Here is a 15350-nt window from a genome sequence, read left to right on the forward strand (position 1 = left end):
GGGTAAATAGCCAAGGTAGTTTCTATTGAGGTGTTATCTTAATTCTTAGTCCACTCGTGTGGGTCGCTGTTGAGAGAAGACGTTGCTGATTCCACTGGCCCATGGAGGGATGTTTAGAAGAAGGAGGTGGCAGCAGTGGCATTCGGTGTCGTGTTTGACCTCAGGAAAATTTTCTTGGCAGCTTCGGGAAGCTTTTCCTACCCCGAGTCTATGGTGGCACTTCTGTAAACTTGTAAATTATGTTTAGTGACACCTTTTATGTGGCTCCTCCTGACCACCAGAATAGCCTGCTTTGCTGTGGATTTAAGTTAATCAAAAAGTATAATTTAAAAAAATTATAAAAGTGTTGTCAGTTTTATGTCTCTAATCTGAAGGAAAAGACACGACTTCCCAGTGTCATTCTGTATACTCTCAGGCTAGTACAGCAGAAATATAATCCCTAGAAAACTGCTGTTTCCTTCTCTGGTGATGAAATGTAGTTAGAAATTAGTTCAGTGTACCTCAACAGCTGGCCTATCTCAAATACTTAAGTGATGTTACAAGTTAATGCTACCTTAATGGGTATTTCTCAACTTCATTATATATTTAATTCATGCTTCTTTTTAATGAAAATGTGCTTAAGTGATTTACTAAGGAATTTGGTTGAAGGATGCAATAAAGGAACTTACGTTCTGTGTATATTCTTAACGGAAGTCTAGCCCTCCTCTATCTGGAAAGTCTGTTAGGAAAAAATGTCTTTGGATGGATGTCCTATTGAAGCAATGTCATGACTTTAGAGCAATAGAAATTGTTGTTGGTAATTTACTTCTAATTTCTTAGTAATAGACTGAAAAAAAGCAAATAAACATGGGAATGGGAATTGAGAGGACTTGAATGATCATTTCAGATTAAGCCATTGGAATGTTCATGGGCTTTCTTTCTTAAGATGTTTAAATCTCATTTAGGTACTTAGAAACCCTCAGGAATATCCTGTGGAGGGGCGCCTGAGTGGCTCAGTCATTAAGTGTCTGCCTTCGGCTCAGGTCCTGATCCCGGCATCCTGGGATCGAGCCCCACATTGGGCTCCCTGCTCAGGGGAAAGCCTGCTTCTCCCTCTCCCACTACCCCCTGCTTGTGTTCCCTCTCTTGCTGTCTCTCTCTCTGTCAAATAAATAAAAAAAAAATCTTAAAAAAAAAAAAAAAAGAATATCCTGTGGACCTGAAATAACTCTTTTCCAAGGGCACATTTGGTAATATAGAGTTGGTTATGGAGGTCTGGAACTTCCATGATGAGCTGGATTACCACTATGGAGATTTCTTGATAAGAACAGTTTTCCTCCAACTTCAATGTACACATGAATCACCTATTAGAATGTAGCTTCTAATAAGTTCTGAGGATTTAACATAGGGTGACTAAGATTAATAATACAGTATCGTATGCTTGAAAGTTGCTGAGAGTAGATCTTAAGTATTCTCGCCACACACACACAGGAAAGAGTTAACTATGTGAGGTGATGGAGGTGTTAGTTGTCTTGATCTTGGTAATCAACAATGTATATGTACATCAACTCATTGCACTATACATTTTAAATATACAGAATTATATTTGTCAATTATTCCACAATAAAGTCGGGGAGGAGGAGAATGCAGCTTCTGATTTGTTCCCTGGTGTGGGTCTTTGAGTTAATTTTTTTTTCAGCTTTGACGTATAATTGACAAAATTGCAAGATATTTAAAGTACATATCTTGATTTGTTATACATATACATTATGAAAATATTCCATCTAGGTAACATATTCATCACCTCACATATTTAGCCCCCCCTTTTTTGTAAGAACATTTAAGTTCTATATTCCTGCAAATTTCAATTATACAATACAGTGTTATCAACTGTAGTCACCCTGTTACACACTAGATCCTCAGACCTTATTCACCTTATAGCTGAAATCTTTTACACTTTCACCAAATTCTCCCCATTTCCCCCACCCTCCAGGCCTTGGCAACTACTTTCTACTCTTTCTTCCTAGGAATTTGACTTTTTTTTTTTTTTTTTTAAGATTCCACAACATATAAGTGGTACCATGCAGTATTTGTCCGGCTTATTTTACTTAGAACAATACCTTCCAGTTTATCCATGTTGTTGCAAACAACAGGATTTCCTTCTTTTTTAAGGCTGAATAATATCCCTGTGTGTGTGTGTGTGTGCATGCATGCACATACGTGTGTGTAAATATATATATAAACATTCTCTTGACCCATTCATCCATTGATAGACCCTTAGGTTATTTTCACAGAGTGGCAACATCTCTAATAAACTTCCATACTGCAGGTCCACAGACCACACTTTTGAATAGCAAAGCTAGAGAGAGGATGGAAATTTCCTAGTGAACTTGTGGCCCAGGCTGTTACAACCAGCACTGACCTATCTTAACTTCTATTCATGAGAAACTCCAGAGAACTCTGAAGGCACTCCAGAATTTGAAGACTCCATGTAATTAAGTTCAGAAATATTCTCTAAAATGCAGTCTCTAGTCAACAGTAGTCACATAAGTACTCTAAAAAATAACACACTGATCATGCTTTTGGAAAGGCTAGCATGTTCTGGGGAAGAATACATAAAAGACAGAAAAGTTGTAAAAGATAGAGAGACTCTGGCAGCATCTCCCAAATGTAAATGAATCATGATCTTCCCAGCTCATTAATGCCCTTGTCTCATTAGGCTGTGGGGCCCATCCAGACCTAATAACTTTGTCTGAGGAGAGGATCCTTGGAGGCACTAAGGCTGAAGAAGGGGACTGGCCATGGCAAGTCAGTCTACAGACGGGTAATGTTCACCACTGTGGAGGCATTCTGATCAGTAGCATGTGGATCCTGACAGCAGCTCACTGCTTCAGAAGGTGAGGTCACAGCTTACCTACCTGGGAACAACTAGAAGAGACATATACAGAAGAACTCCACCCATACCCCAAGGACTGAACATAATTGGATTTTGCTAAAAATAATTGAATGCAAAAAAATAATGAGTCTTTTCTTCTTATTCATGATAGCAAAAATATTTTTTTTCTCCTTCAGCTTGCTAATTTAATCCTATTTTTCTGTTTCAGGTAATAGTATGCTATCACAATGATTTATATGTCAGAATGTTTAATTTAAATCCTAGCTATGAAAGCTTGGGAAATTTATTGAACTTTTATAAGACTCTTTTTTTTTTTCCCAAATTAGGGACATACTATTATCTATGTCTTAGTGTTTTTGACAGGATCAAATACATTAATGTAAACATATGTTAAATGTTAGCAAAATGAATCGCTACAGGAAATTTTCATATAATATTATGTAAGCTGATCAGCAGGCTGATGGCTGATCCAAGACTGTCATATGCCATTAACTAATTCTTTCCAAAACAATTATTGAATATCTACTATGAGCACAGTGTTATCATAGAGGCTAATTAAACACTGCCTGTACTTTAAAGGAGCCTACATTCTAATGTTAGAGATAGACATGCACAAAAATAATGATCAATAATGGTGAGTAGCATAAATAAAATGAATTTAAAAAACTTACAGAAAATTCTTCATTGATGTGACTAAAGGCTATTGCTAACATAAGGGTAATAATCTGCCAGTGGAGAGTAGGATGCATAAACTTACTCAGAATAGGACTTTAGACTTAGATGACTAAAACCTGTTAGGTACAGACACACTTTATTATTGGAGCATGCTAGACCCCTATAGTTGCTGGGAACTAAACTCAAAATGTTCACTCAGAAAAGTAAAGACGATCTAAATCAAATGTGCCTCTGACCATAACTATTCTCTTCTCAGACTCACTGAATATCCACAGTCTAAAATCCAACTTACCACATACCCAAAACCCTCCTATCCAATCGATCAAGACTTATTTCTCAAAGCATGAACCTTGAGCTCCAGCCAGATTGAATTATTCTCTTCCCCTGAACTCTACCTACTTTTTCAGGTTTAAGAGCACTAGTCCTGTAAAACTTTACTCACTCTTAATAGTTTTCTAACAGGTGTTATTATGCAGCAGTACCCTCAAATCTGCAAAGGACTTCTTAGAAATAGTGAAGATTTTTCAGAATTTCAAAGGGAAGAAATGGAGGAAGGGATATTAACATTTTAGGGAGAAGAAGCAGATTGAGCAAATGCTCTTAAACCTGAAAAAGTAGGCAGAATCCAGGGAAAGAGAATAATGCAATCTGGCTGGAGCTCAAGGTTCAATCTTTATTGCTACCTGAAAGGCCAAAGAACAATGGCACTAATTGATTTTAATCACCTCTGAATGTGGAAACCAGGAATGCAAATACTTGCATTAGGAGGCACTTAGCATAATCAAGGATGTAATATAAACTGTACTGGATTCTAAGCCCTACACAGACCCAACCACCAAAAGCTAAGTAAAGGATATCACTATAATGAAAGCCACAGTTACAAATATCACCAATGATTACCAAAGGAATTCATGATTTTAAATGCTTGGAACATCTTCTTTCCTGCTTTGTCAAAGATTAATTAACCATATAATTGTGGGTTCATTTCTGGGTTTTCTGTTCTGTTCTATTGATCTCTGTGTCTATTTTTGTGCCAGTACCATGCTGTTTTGATTACTACAGCTTTGTAATATAACTTGAAGTCCAGAACTGAGATGACTCCAACTTTTCTTTTTCAAGATTGCTTTGGCTATTGGGGGTCTTTTGTGGTTCCATACAAATTTTAGGATTGTTTGTTGTAGTTCTGTGAAAAATGCTGTTGATCTTTTGATAGGGATTGTGTTAAATGCGTAGATTGCTTTGGGTATATAGACATTTTAACAATATTTGCTCTTCCAGTCCATGAGCACAGAATGTCTTTCCATTTCTTTGTGTCATCTTCAATTTCTTTCATCAGTGTTTTATAGTTTTCAGTGTACAGGTCTTTCCCTTCTTTGGTTGGGTTTATTCCTAGGTATCTTCCTGTTCTTGGTGTAATTGTAAATGGGATTCCCTAATTTCTCTTTCTGCTGCTTCATTACTGGTGTATAGAAATACAACAGATTTCTGTATGTTGATTTTGTATCCTGCAACTTTACTGAATTTGTTTATCAGTTCTAGCAGTTCTTTTGGTGGAGTCTTTCAGGTTTTCTAGATAGAGTATCATGTCATCTGCATTAGTGAAAGTTGTACTTCTTCCTTGCTGATTCAGATGCCTTTCATTTTTTTTTTTTTTTTTGGTCTGATTGCTGTAGCATACTTATTTATATTTTTATTCCTGACACTCCCACTGTTTCTTATACAAAGTAGACACTTAGTAATGACTTGTTCAACTCTAACTAATGAAGATAATAGTTACCTTCATTGAGAGCTTACTTTGTGCACCAAACACTGTGTTTGACACACATGTCTCAATACTTACAAACCGTGTGAGAGCATATCATCAATCACATTTTATGCAAAAATAAAATAAGAATTAGAGATAGGAAATAAGTTGCCCTAAATAACACTGTTAATGTATGGCATGGCTAAGATTTAAATCTAAATGAAACTTTTTCCAAAATCATGCTCTTATTCACTTTCTGGATAAAAAAAAAAAAAAGGAGGGAAGAAAGAGATGAAGAATATTTTCAGAATCTTCTCTGTAAAGACCCTGAGCAAAAGAAGTTCAATATGAAAAATTTCTGTAATTTGCTTGCAAACTACTTTTTTTCTTTAGAATTTTTAACAAGCATTCACTCTTTTTTTTTTTAAGATTTTATTTATTTATTTGACAGAGAGAGACACAGCAAGAGAGGGAACACAAGCAGGGGGAGTGGGAGAGGGAGAAGCAGGCTTCCCGCGGAGCAGGAAGCCCAATGCGGGGCTGAATCCCAGGACCCTGGGATCATGACCCGAGCGGAAGTCAGACACCTAATGATGGAGCCACCCAGGCGCGCCTAGCATTCACTTATATAAGCTATTGTACCTTATAAAATTATTTCCTGGATATATAATTTTTATTTCTGTATCAGCTCTATCTAAACTCCACAAAACCTTACATTATTATGTAGTTACATTTTATTTTTATTCAACCATAGTAGCAACATTGAGTTAATCAACCCCCAATTCACAGATCCTTTAGATAAATGATGATTCATTTACTAGCTATGTAATCCAGAAATATATACCAAAGAGAAATTGGTCAAATAGTTGCTAGCTGGTGACAAGGATGATAAACACAAAAGTCAAATATTCGAAACGCTCACAAATTTCCTATTCAAAGTATGTTTTCCTATTTTTTTAGCCAATCTAATCCTCGTCAATGGACTGCCAACTTTGGTGTTTCAATAACATTTCCTAAACAGAGAAGAAGAGTACGGACTATTTTAATCCATAACAATTATAACCCTGCAACTCATGAAAATGATATTGCAGCTATACAACTTGATGGAGGCATAAACTTTACCAAAAATATCCATAGGGTGTGTCTCCCAGAGGCTACCCAGAATATTCCACCTGGTTCTTCTGCTTACGTAACAGGATGGGGATCTCGAGAATTTGGTGGTAAGTGTCTCAGGAAAAATAAAACAGCAATAACAACAAAAAGTCTCCTGGTACTTGCTGTTATGTAATTTTTTTTTAATTAGGGAACATCTGAAGGACATATTCTATGGAAAGAAACATCTTATAATCTGATGAACCCAACCTCTAGTTATTACTGAGTTTCCTCAGCAAAGCAAAGCAATGTCCCTACAAACTATGGGGAATTCTCAAACATAGTAATAGGGACATGTAAGAGAAAGTGATAAAGAAACATGAGTTCTTCAGTGATCCAGAGACTCTATAGGTCTCAAATGTCTCCCCAATAAAGAAAATTTTTAAAAAAATGAAAAGAAGATTTGGATAAGTATTCTCTAAGGGTTTTAACACCCTCTAAGTTATTAACAACCATTAAGGTATCCTGAGATGAAATGAATCCTACCTCTAGAGCAAGAAACTCTACATGTACATAAGCATTGCTCACTCTTGTTTATTGAATGAATAAAATAGGCATAAAAATGAGGGCAATGTGAAAGAACAAATAGGGCCATGGTGAAAATAAGAATATCAGCCAGGGTGTGGAAGGATAGCATTAACAATTTCCACATGCTTCAGGTCATGTTGTAGATTGTGTCTCCAAGGAATAATATGAAAGCTTAATTGTCATTGTGTTTTCATGACCCAAAGTAATTTGGTAAAATAGATAAAATTTGTACCAATCACAAAAATGGCAGTGCCACTTTGAAGGAACATCATTGTAAAATAAATTAGTTCTTTAGCGTGAAACCAGACTGGTTTCTCTTTCATTGCTAGATTAAAGGTTAACTCAATATGTTATTTTTCCAATTCAAAGTCAGTCAGTAAATAACTTAAATGCTACTAATCGATAGCAGATTTGTTTTGTTCTCAAGGTCTTAGGGGCACTGCATCACAAAGCTAAAGCAAAAAGAAATAAAATTGATCTGTGTAAAGGGGTTATTCTACTCTACTATAGGAATCTTTTCTGAGAAGAAACTCCTGTTTACATCTTCAATAGACTATAAGAAATAGTGTTTGGGATACATTTATTCCTTCCCATGTTTTCCATAGAGTTATTAATTTATCCATTTTATTTCTGCTTTTATACTTCACAGGTAACACAGTTTCAGATCTACAGCAAGCACGGGTCAGAATAATAAGTAATGATGTATGTAATGCACCAACTAGTTATAATGGAGCTGTATTGCCTGGAATGCTATGTGCTGGTCTACCTCAAGGTGGAGTGGATGCATGCCGGGTAAGTTCATGACAATGTTATCACATCATTATCCAAGTTTATAAGTACTTACTAGCCTGTGACACTGTGATAGTCACAGAGTAACATAATTATAATACACAGCCCTGATCCTCTAAAAATTTGTTGTCTAGATTTTCGAGTTAAAACTGTTTTATGAAGGTGATCTAACGCTAATTTTGAGAAACCAAATTCCAGAGTGTTTAACCATCCAAGCTCAAGAACAATACAGAACTGCATTTTTCAATTCCTTAACCTTTGTAACCAATTCTTTTATCTATAAAATGGGGATAATAGTAAGTACAGAACTTTTTAGGTAACATTAAAGAGTAGATGAAGATTAACTATGTCAGGCATGTGCTTAACAACAAAGAAATATCAGCCATCTCAGCTATTTTTACTGTTGTTAACCTAGACCATGACCACTGATTAATAACTTCAATCTCTGAAAAAAATATATAATTTCACTCTCAAACTTTCAATCACTATAAAGGTTTAAACAAATTAATCACTCATCTAAGAGTCATAGACAATAATTGATTTTAAAATATAAATAACACCTGAATATCAGCACCTTAAAGATGGAAAATGTACACCAAAAGCTTAGTTACTTGAGTCACAACAGTTTCCATAGCTGTAAAACAGCACAAATGAGGGGGGGAAACTATTTAGCCTGTCATTTTCAGCCAAACATAAAAATGCAAATAACTATGAAATCTTAATTAGAATAGGGTTTTAATACTAACATTTTAATTAAATTATCTAAACAATTAATGTGGTTATGTCCTTTAGTAGATTTTAATCCTATGTCTGAAACCCCATATAATAACAACAAATACTATCAGAAATTACATTTCTGGAAATTTAAGAAAAATTAGTCTTTTCTTGAGGAATCTGCTGCTGTTTTCTGGAGCAAATTGTATGCAGAAAAATCAGGTTTATTCTTTCCTCAAACATTAGTGACTCTTATATTTAGTGCTCACATTCTTGAAAAAGCAGATAAGAAGTAGCTCTTCCACAGTTTTTTCCAAGATCCCAATCTATGGGCATTTTCCCAAAATTAAACATTTTTATTGAATGCAAGGTGTGTGTAAATGGAGAGGAACTGCTTATCAACTTCCAAAATACCATTAACTACCCATTGGCCTTTACCCTTTAAGTGGAGATGTCTTTGTAGTAGAGAACACTTATTCATGCTTTACTCAAGATGCTCCTCACCTTCTGCATACACAAATTCTGCTCTTCCCCTCAAGCCCAGATCAAGCCTTAACTCGTCATGAGACTTCCCCTGTGTGTTCTACTCCAGACCCAGGAATTTTCAACTGAAATGCTACAATACATACAGTTTGTGCTGCATAAAGTAATAGCACTTTACAAAAGAGCTTGTGAGATCATACTTGTTTCAGTTCATTCATTCATTCAAAGAAAATGTATGAATTACTTTCTGTGCACCAGATATTGCGCTAGCACAGCAATGTGTTCCTTGCTCTCGTCAAAGCTATAGTCTACAAATGTCTGCACAATCAGACAGCGAAGCTGCCCAGATACAGGCAAAACTACACATCCCTCTTAGTTTAACATCTGTTTGCCCACTCTTGGTAAGACATTATGCAGAGAAATTTCTCCCTAGAAAGAAAAAATTGTAACAAAAACACAATGATGAAAAAGCGCTGAGAACTGGTTAACTGGAGCACAAACACACAACCCAAAGGAGGCAGGTGCCAATCAGCTCCATGCAGTGCTTGCCATGCAAGTTGGTGATTCACACGCTGACCCTTCTCCCCATCTAGACTGGTAATTTAGTAGGTATGAAGAGCTAGCTACTAGGAGTAGTCAAATGAATAGCAAACTATTCTAAAAGCACCCTTGGTAATAACTGACTTTTATTAGTACAGACCATATGCCAGGCTGTACTGAAAGTGTTGTGTGTGTAAAACTCATTTAAATACATAGAAACGTTATTCACAGATGAGGAAACCGAGGCAGAGAGAGCTAGCATTAAACAGCTTCCTGAAAGTCATATGGCTGATAAGTGGAGGCTTCTGACCCAGGCTATCTAACTCCAGAACCCATAGACTTAACCTATCATGCAGCATGTAAAACGGACTAAATTTGCCTCCCCACCTAGATCACTGCATGTACAAATATTTGTTAGTTGGTAGATTATAATTGGTAAGTATTTCATAAGGAGTGTTTTATTCATTGCCATATAGTTTTTTTGATTATTCACCAAAGAATACTTTTTGATGATACATTATGCATCAGACACCTTACAGGACTACGAATAGGAAGATAAATGAGACTTCTGAAGACTCATTCATCCAACAAATATTTCCTTAGCTTCTCCTGTGCACTAGAAGCTTAGGATACAAGTGTCCCGAATAAAGGTCCTTATAGAACAGCCAAGAAAACAGACACTGAACAAAGATCCTATGTGCCGTGAGTTTGGCAGCAATGTATGGCTGCCACCAGGGGAACCGGTACAAGGGATTAAGTTCAAACAGACACACAATGTGCTTGTATAAAATAATACAGAAGTGGTGAAAGAGATACACACAGGACGTGGGAACACAGGCAGTGAAAAACTAATCCAGCCCAAAACCAGAAGGGGGGGGGAGGGGGGGCGGGAGACACAGGCCAAGAAGGCTTCCTGGAGGAGGTAAAGTCTGGGATGGGAAGCAGTCAGCCAGGCAACTGAGGACAGTCCGGGAAACATGCTTCTCATCTTCTCATAACTGCTGAAGGAACAAGTGTTCTTGAAGGATTTCGGTAATTTTCACTTGAAAATTGGTATAGTATTTCAACTTGGTATAATATTTCACCAGGAAATATCAGACTAAATTTATTTACTGGTACTGGATGTGACTTCTGACATAGAAACAAACTCCTTAATACTTGAGGGTTATCTCATACTTAATCATTGTGTTTCCTTCAGGGTGACTCTGGTGGCCCACTAGTTCAACAGGACTCACGGCGGCTTTGGTTCCTCGTGGGCATAGTAAGCTGGGGAGATCAATGTGGTCTGCCAGATAAGCCAGGAGTGTACACTCGAGTGACAGCCTACCGTGACTGGATAACTAAAAATACTGGTGTCTAGCACAATAAATGCATCTCTGTGGCAAAGTCTGTATGCAGGTGTATGTCTAAAATTCCAAACCTTTCCTTTTCAGGTGCAAGAGAGACTAAAAGTGCCCTAATTTCCTGTTACATAAATATGGTTTCATAAACACTACCTGTTCTTTATTACTACAGATTCTATGTTTTCTCAAGAAAGCTATATGAATATTGCATAGTATTGTGGCTGTGGGTCAGGGGAAACATGTAAGCTAGTTACAGAGGTAACAATCTTATTACAGTTGTGATAAGAGCTAGTAATGAGAAAACCAGTTACCCTGAGAGTAGACTTCAGAGGAATCTGGACAAGTCTGCAGTGTCAGAGGAGTCTTCTCTGAAAAGTCTCACTGAAACTGGGCAAAGTATAGAAACTCACAAAAGAAGAAGTGGCAGAATAACATTCAAGACAGAAAGAATAGCATGAGGCAAGAAAAATAGTATTTATTTGAAATTTCTGGTTATGCAATATTCTATAGGTGGTATTAGTCCTAGAATTAAATATGTGAAGTCACTGTACAATCCTACAGCAATCTTAATTATCCTATAAAAACACACTCGCATAGGAACTAATGAATTTCAGGCATTTAAGATCAAAGCTGTCACTCCTCAACTGAGACCCAATGAATTATAATTTTATGATGACTTTTATTAAAAATATCCTTCATCTATATGAAAGAGAGAATTTATTTCCTCTATAAACTGATGAAATACACCAACACAACCTTCTCAGCTATCTTACAACTGCACAGTGCTTTTGAACAACTATATAGGAGTAATCTTAAGAACTAAAGATCACCCAGTGGCAGTTATTTTTGAGAATTTAAGGATCCTCAATAGCTAAATCCAAGTAATGAATTTCATCATATGTGAAGAGTTGTTTTGCAAAGAGAAAGGTTAAATAGTTTAATTTTAATAGAATTACCTTAGAAAAGAAACTTTTCCCTCTCTTCCTCTTTCTTTCTCCCTTTCTCTTCCCTACATACACATTACCAAAGAACATAAATAAAATCCATTAAAATTCAATGGCACAGCAATTTATGTCATCTGAATCATGAATGTAACTGAATTTTTATGGGATCCTAGCATTAACTGAAGCTTGGTTATGCATGACCATCTATGTGTCAGGGCTTCTCTCTTTTAAAAGCTAACACAACACCTGGGTATCAGAACAAGAACATGCGTTGTGATGCAAACTTCTTGTATTTCCTCCTGTAAATTGTGAAGAGACCTACAGTGAAGTCATTTACTTTTAAGGAAAAGAAGTTGAAAATTTAACCAACTTGATGAAATGTACAAATTGTTGGCACACTTTATTTCAAACAAACTTTATTAAAACTATTTCCCTACCTAAGTATTTAGGGAAGTTATGATTATGAAGGATGATCCAATTTATTTAATTGGTTCTCCAACAAGAGAATTGCTAAGTAGATTCTAAAGGCTTGGTACTTTCTGCTGCCTTATAATCAAGATCTGTAACTGAGGCAAGCATCCAGCTTGACACTCCCTGGCTTTACCTTGTGAGGACAACATTAAACTGGTAATTTAGAGTAAGCCTCAAGGGGGGTGTGTTTAGTGTATAGGGGTGTGTGTGTGTGTACATGCCCTCACATAATCATATTTTTGTTTATTCCTATATGTTGAAAGCTATATAAAGTATTTATTTAGCAGAAAATAGAACAAATTCAATTTATTGAAAATAAAATATTTTTAACAAATATGTTTATTTTTATGAAGAGATATTTGAATACCAGAACACCTATTTAAGAGCTTCTTTTTTATTTTCTTATTTTTAATGTACTGATGCGTTCCATTTCCCGAGAGCTAAATAACTCAGTGAAAATAATTTTGTACATTTGTGGGAAGAGCGGTGATTCATAAATCCTTTCAGTTCTTAAAAAAAATCATTCTGGAAACTCTGACAAAAACTTTCTAGCACCCTAATTCAGTGCCAGAAAAAATTATTAATACCAGGGGAAATCTTGTTCAGCATATAGAAAACACAGACTAACCAGTAAAAAAAACAAGGCTAACAAAGTGAATATTTGATGTTCAAACTGAATCCTCCTGGGTTTAAAATAGTGAGCAGAACAACTGAAAAGAGAATTATCCAAGAAAGTTTAAAGCAAACAAGTGGCTGTTTATTGCACTACTTGGAAGCCTTAATTGCAGAGTGTAGATCATTCATTTAACAAATTTATTGAGCCTTGTTATTCTAGACTCTCTACTAAACACTAATAAAATTAAGATAAATAAGACATAGTACCTACACATAAGACACCCAGAGAATGATGGTGTTGATAAGCATACAATATAACTTGATGGATGCAATGATAAAGAGTAGGATATTTATTACAGGATAACAAAAGAAGGGTGAAGGTCCTAGAAGATTCAGGGGAAATATTTTTTAATATCAAAAGTGAGTCTTCCAGGGGCCCCTGGGTGGCTCAGTTGTTAAGCGTCTGCCTTCCGCTCAGGTCCTGATGCCGAGCCCCACATCAGGCTCCCTGCTCAGCGGGAAGCCTGCTTCTCCCTCCCCCACTCCCATGCTTGTGTTCCCTCTCTCGATGTGTCTCTCTCTCTGTCAAATAAATAAATAAAATCTTACCAAAAAAAGTGAGTCTAGGGACGCCTGGGTGGCTCAGTCATTAGGCGTCTGCCTTCCGCTCGGGTCATGATCCCAGGGTTCTGGGATCGAGTCCCACTGGGATCCGGCTCCCTACTCGGCGGGAAGCCTGCTTCTCCCTCTCCCACTCCCCCTGCTTGTGTTCCCTCTCTCGCTGTCTTTGTCAAATAAATAAAATCTTAAAAAAAAAAAAAAAGTGAGTCTTCCAGAGCATTGATTTGCCATGAATAATAATTACTCTCCAGTTATATGAGAATGGAACAAAGAACTTCTATTTATCTAAATCTGTCACAGGCTCTAATTTACACAATTCAATTCCTATTTTCCAGTTTGCTAAACATTAAATAGGTCAAACAGATCCAAAATAGGTTTTTTTCTTTATATTTTTCATAAGTCTATATAATCCAAATCCCAAAACACAGTCCTTCTCATTTCTAATCAATCACTTTGATTAATATCCTATGGGGAAAACAGGTCATTTCCCCACTTATTTCTAGTGATTAATTTCTATAAGAATCAGTTGTCCTTTGAAGGAACAGGTCCCTTATCAAGAGAAATACTTAAGCAGAAGCTGGATGATCACCTGCAGAAATGTTTTGGAGGATTTCTGCCACGGGTCAGGCTTAAAAACAACAGATCATTTCCATGGTCCCTTCCAGGCTAAGAGTCTACCCACAATAAGGAAATAATTTTGAGGGAGCATAAGATCTTTGAGAGAAAGAGGAATTGCCAAGCATTGGGACATTGTTTGTTTAATCAATATGAAACATGAAATAAATCCTCTAGAATAGGACAAAAGTAGAAGAAGGGAGACAAGTCAGAAGACTCTTGCAATAATCCAGGGAAATGATGGGATTTACTTGGATTGAGGAGCTAATAGTGAAGATGGTGAAAAATACTTGAAATTCAGGAAATATTTGTAGAAAGAAACAGAGAAATTACCTTTAGACTAGACTTAGGGGCTGAGGAAAAGGGAGTGGTCAAGAATGACTCAAATTTTGAGCCTGAACAATTGAAAGGAAAATTTGGGAGGAGAACCCAGTTTGAGGATGGGGAATTAAAAGTTTCTTTCTGGGGCACCCTGGGTAGCTCAGTTGGTTAAGCATCTGACTCTTGATTTTGGCTTAAGTCATGATCTCAGGGTTGTGAAATGGAGCCCCAGGTCAAGCCCCAGGTGGAGCCCCACTGTTGGGCTCTGCACTGCGTGTGGAATCTGTTTATCCCTCTCTGTTCCTCCCCTTCTGTCCCTCCCCCCTTCGCTTGCACACACATGCTCACACACACACTCTCTCTCTCAAATAAATAAATAAATAAAATCTTTTAAAAAATTAGTTTCTTTCTGAATCTGTTACATTTGAGTTGTACAAACATTCAGGTCAGACAAACAACTATAAATACATATCTGTAGCTCGGAGAAGATATTGAAACTGGAAATATCAATTTGATGGCATTTACACTTTCAGGGAAGTAGGGGACAAAAGCCATTTTCGATGACTGGGAGAGAGAATGGGAAATGTAGTTTTTAGAAAATAAGGAAATATCTTGATGACCTCAAGAAATATCCTGATGTCTTAAGATGAAAAAAATTATTTTAGTATCATAACAAAAACAAACTTAAAGAAAATGTGTTAAGTTTGATTTTATTAAATTAAGAACATTTTGTTATTCAAAAGACACTACTAAAGAATAAAAAGAAAAAATGACAGAGGGAAGATATTTGCAATACATACAACGAAAAAATAGCTCATATCTAAAATGCATAAGGAATGACTACAAATCAATAAGTAAAACAAAAAGCCTGATAAAAGAAAATGGACCGAAGATTGGAATTAGTTACATCAGAAAAAATC

At 36.4% G+C, this 15350-nt stretch overlaps 1 protein-coding gene and 1 long non-coding RNA gene across 2 annotated transcripts in view; one reads left to right on the top strand and one right to left on the bottom strand.

Annotated features, from left to right (window-relative positions):
- TMPRSS11D (transmembrane serine protease 11D) overlaps nucleotides 1–10886 on the top strand; it is a 49468-nt gene extending 38582 nt beyond the window's left edge. Inside the window, exons 7-10 of the mRNA XM_031023729.2 lie at nucleotides 2699–2876; nucleotides 6255–6514; nucleotides 7624–7766; nucleotides 10699–10886. Of these exons, the coding sequence (XP_030879589.1) occupies nucleotides 2699–2876; nucleotides 6255–6514; nucleotides 7624–7766; nucleotides 10699–10860 (743 nt within the window). The 3' untranslated portion in view covers nucleotides 10861–10886. The remainder of the gene's footprint in view (nucleotides 1–2698; nucleotides 2877–6254; nucleotides 6515–7623; nucleotides 7767–10698) is intronic.
- Nucleotides 1–15350, bottom strand: part of LOC145720187 (uncharacterized) — a 155367-nt gene that overhangs the window by 44634 nt on the left and 95383 nt on the right. The gene's annotated exons all lie outside the window — the stretch shown is intronic.

This window comes from Leptonychotes weddellii, chromosome 2 (assembly GCF_054177405.1).
Source record: "Leptonychotes weddellii isolate Sample4059 chromosome 2, ASM5417740v2, whole genome shotgun sequence".
Taxonomy (NCBI): domain Eukaryota; kingdom Metazoa; phylum Chordata; class Mammalia; order Carnivora; family Phocidae; genus Leptonychotes; species Leptonychotes weddellii.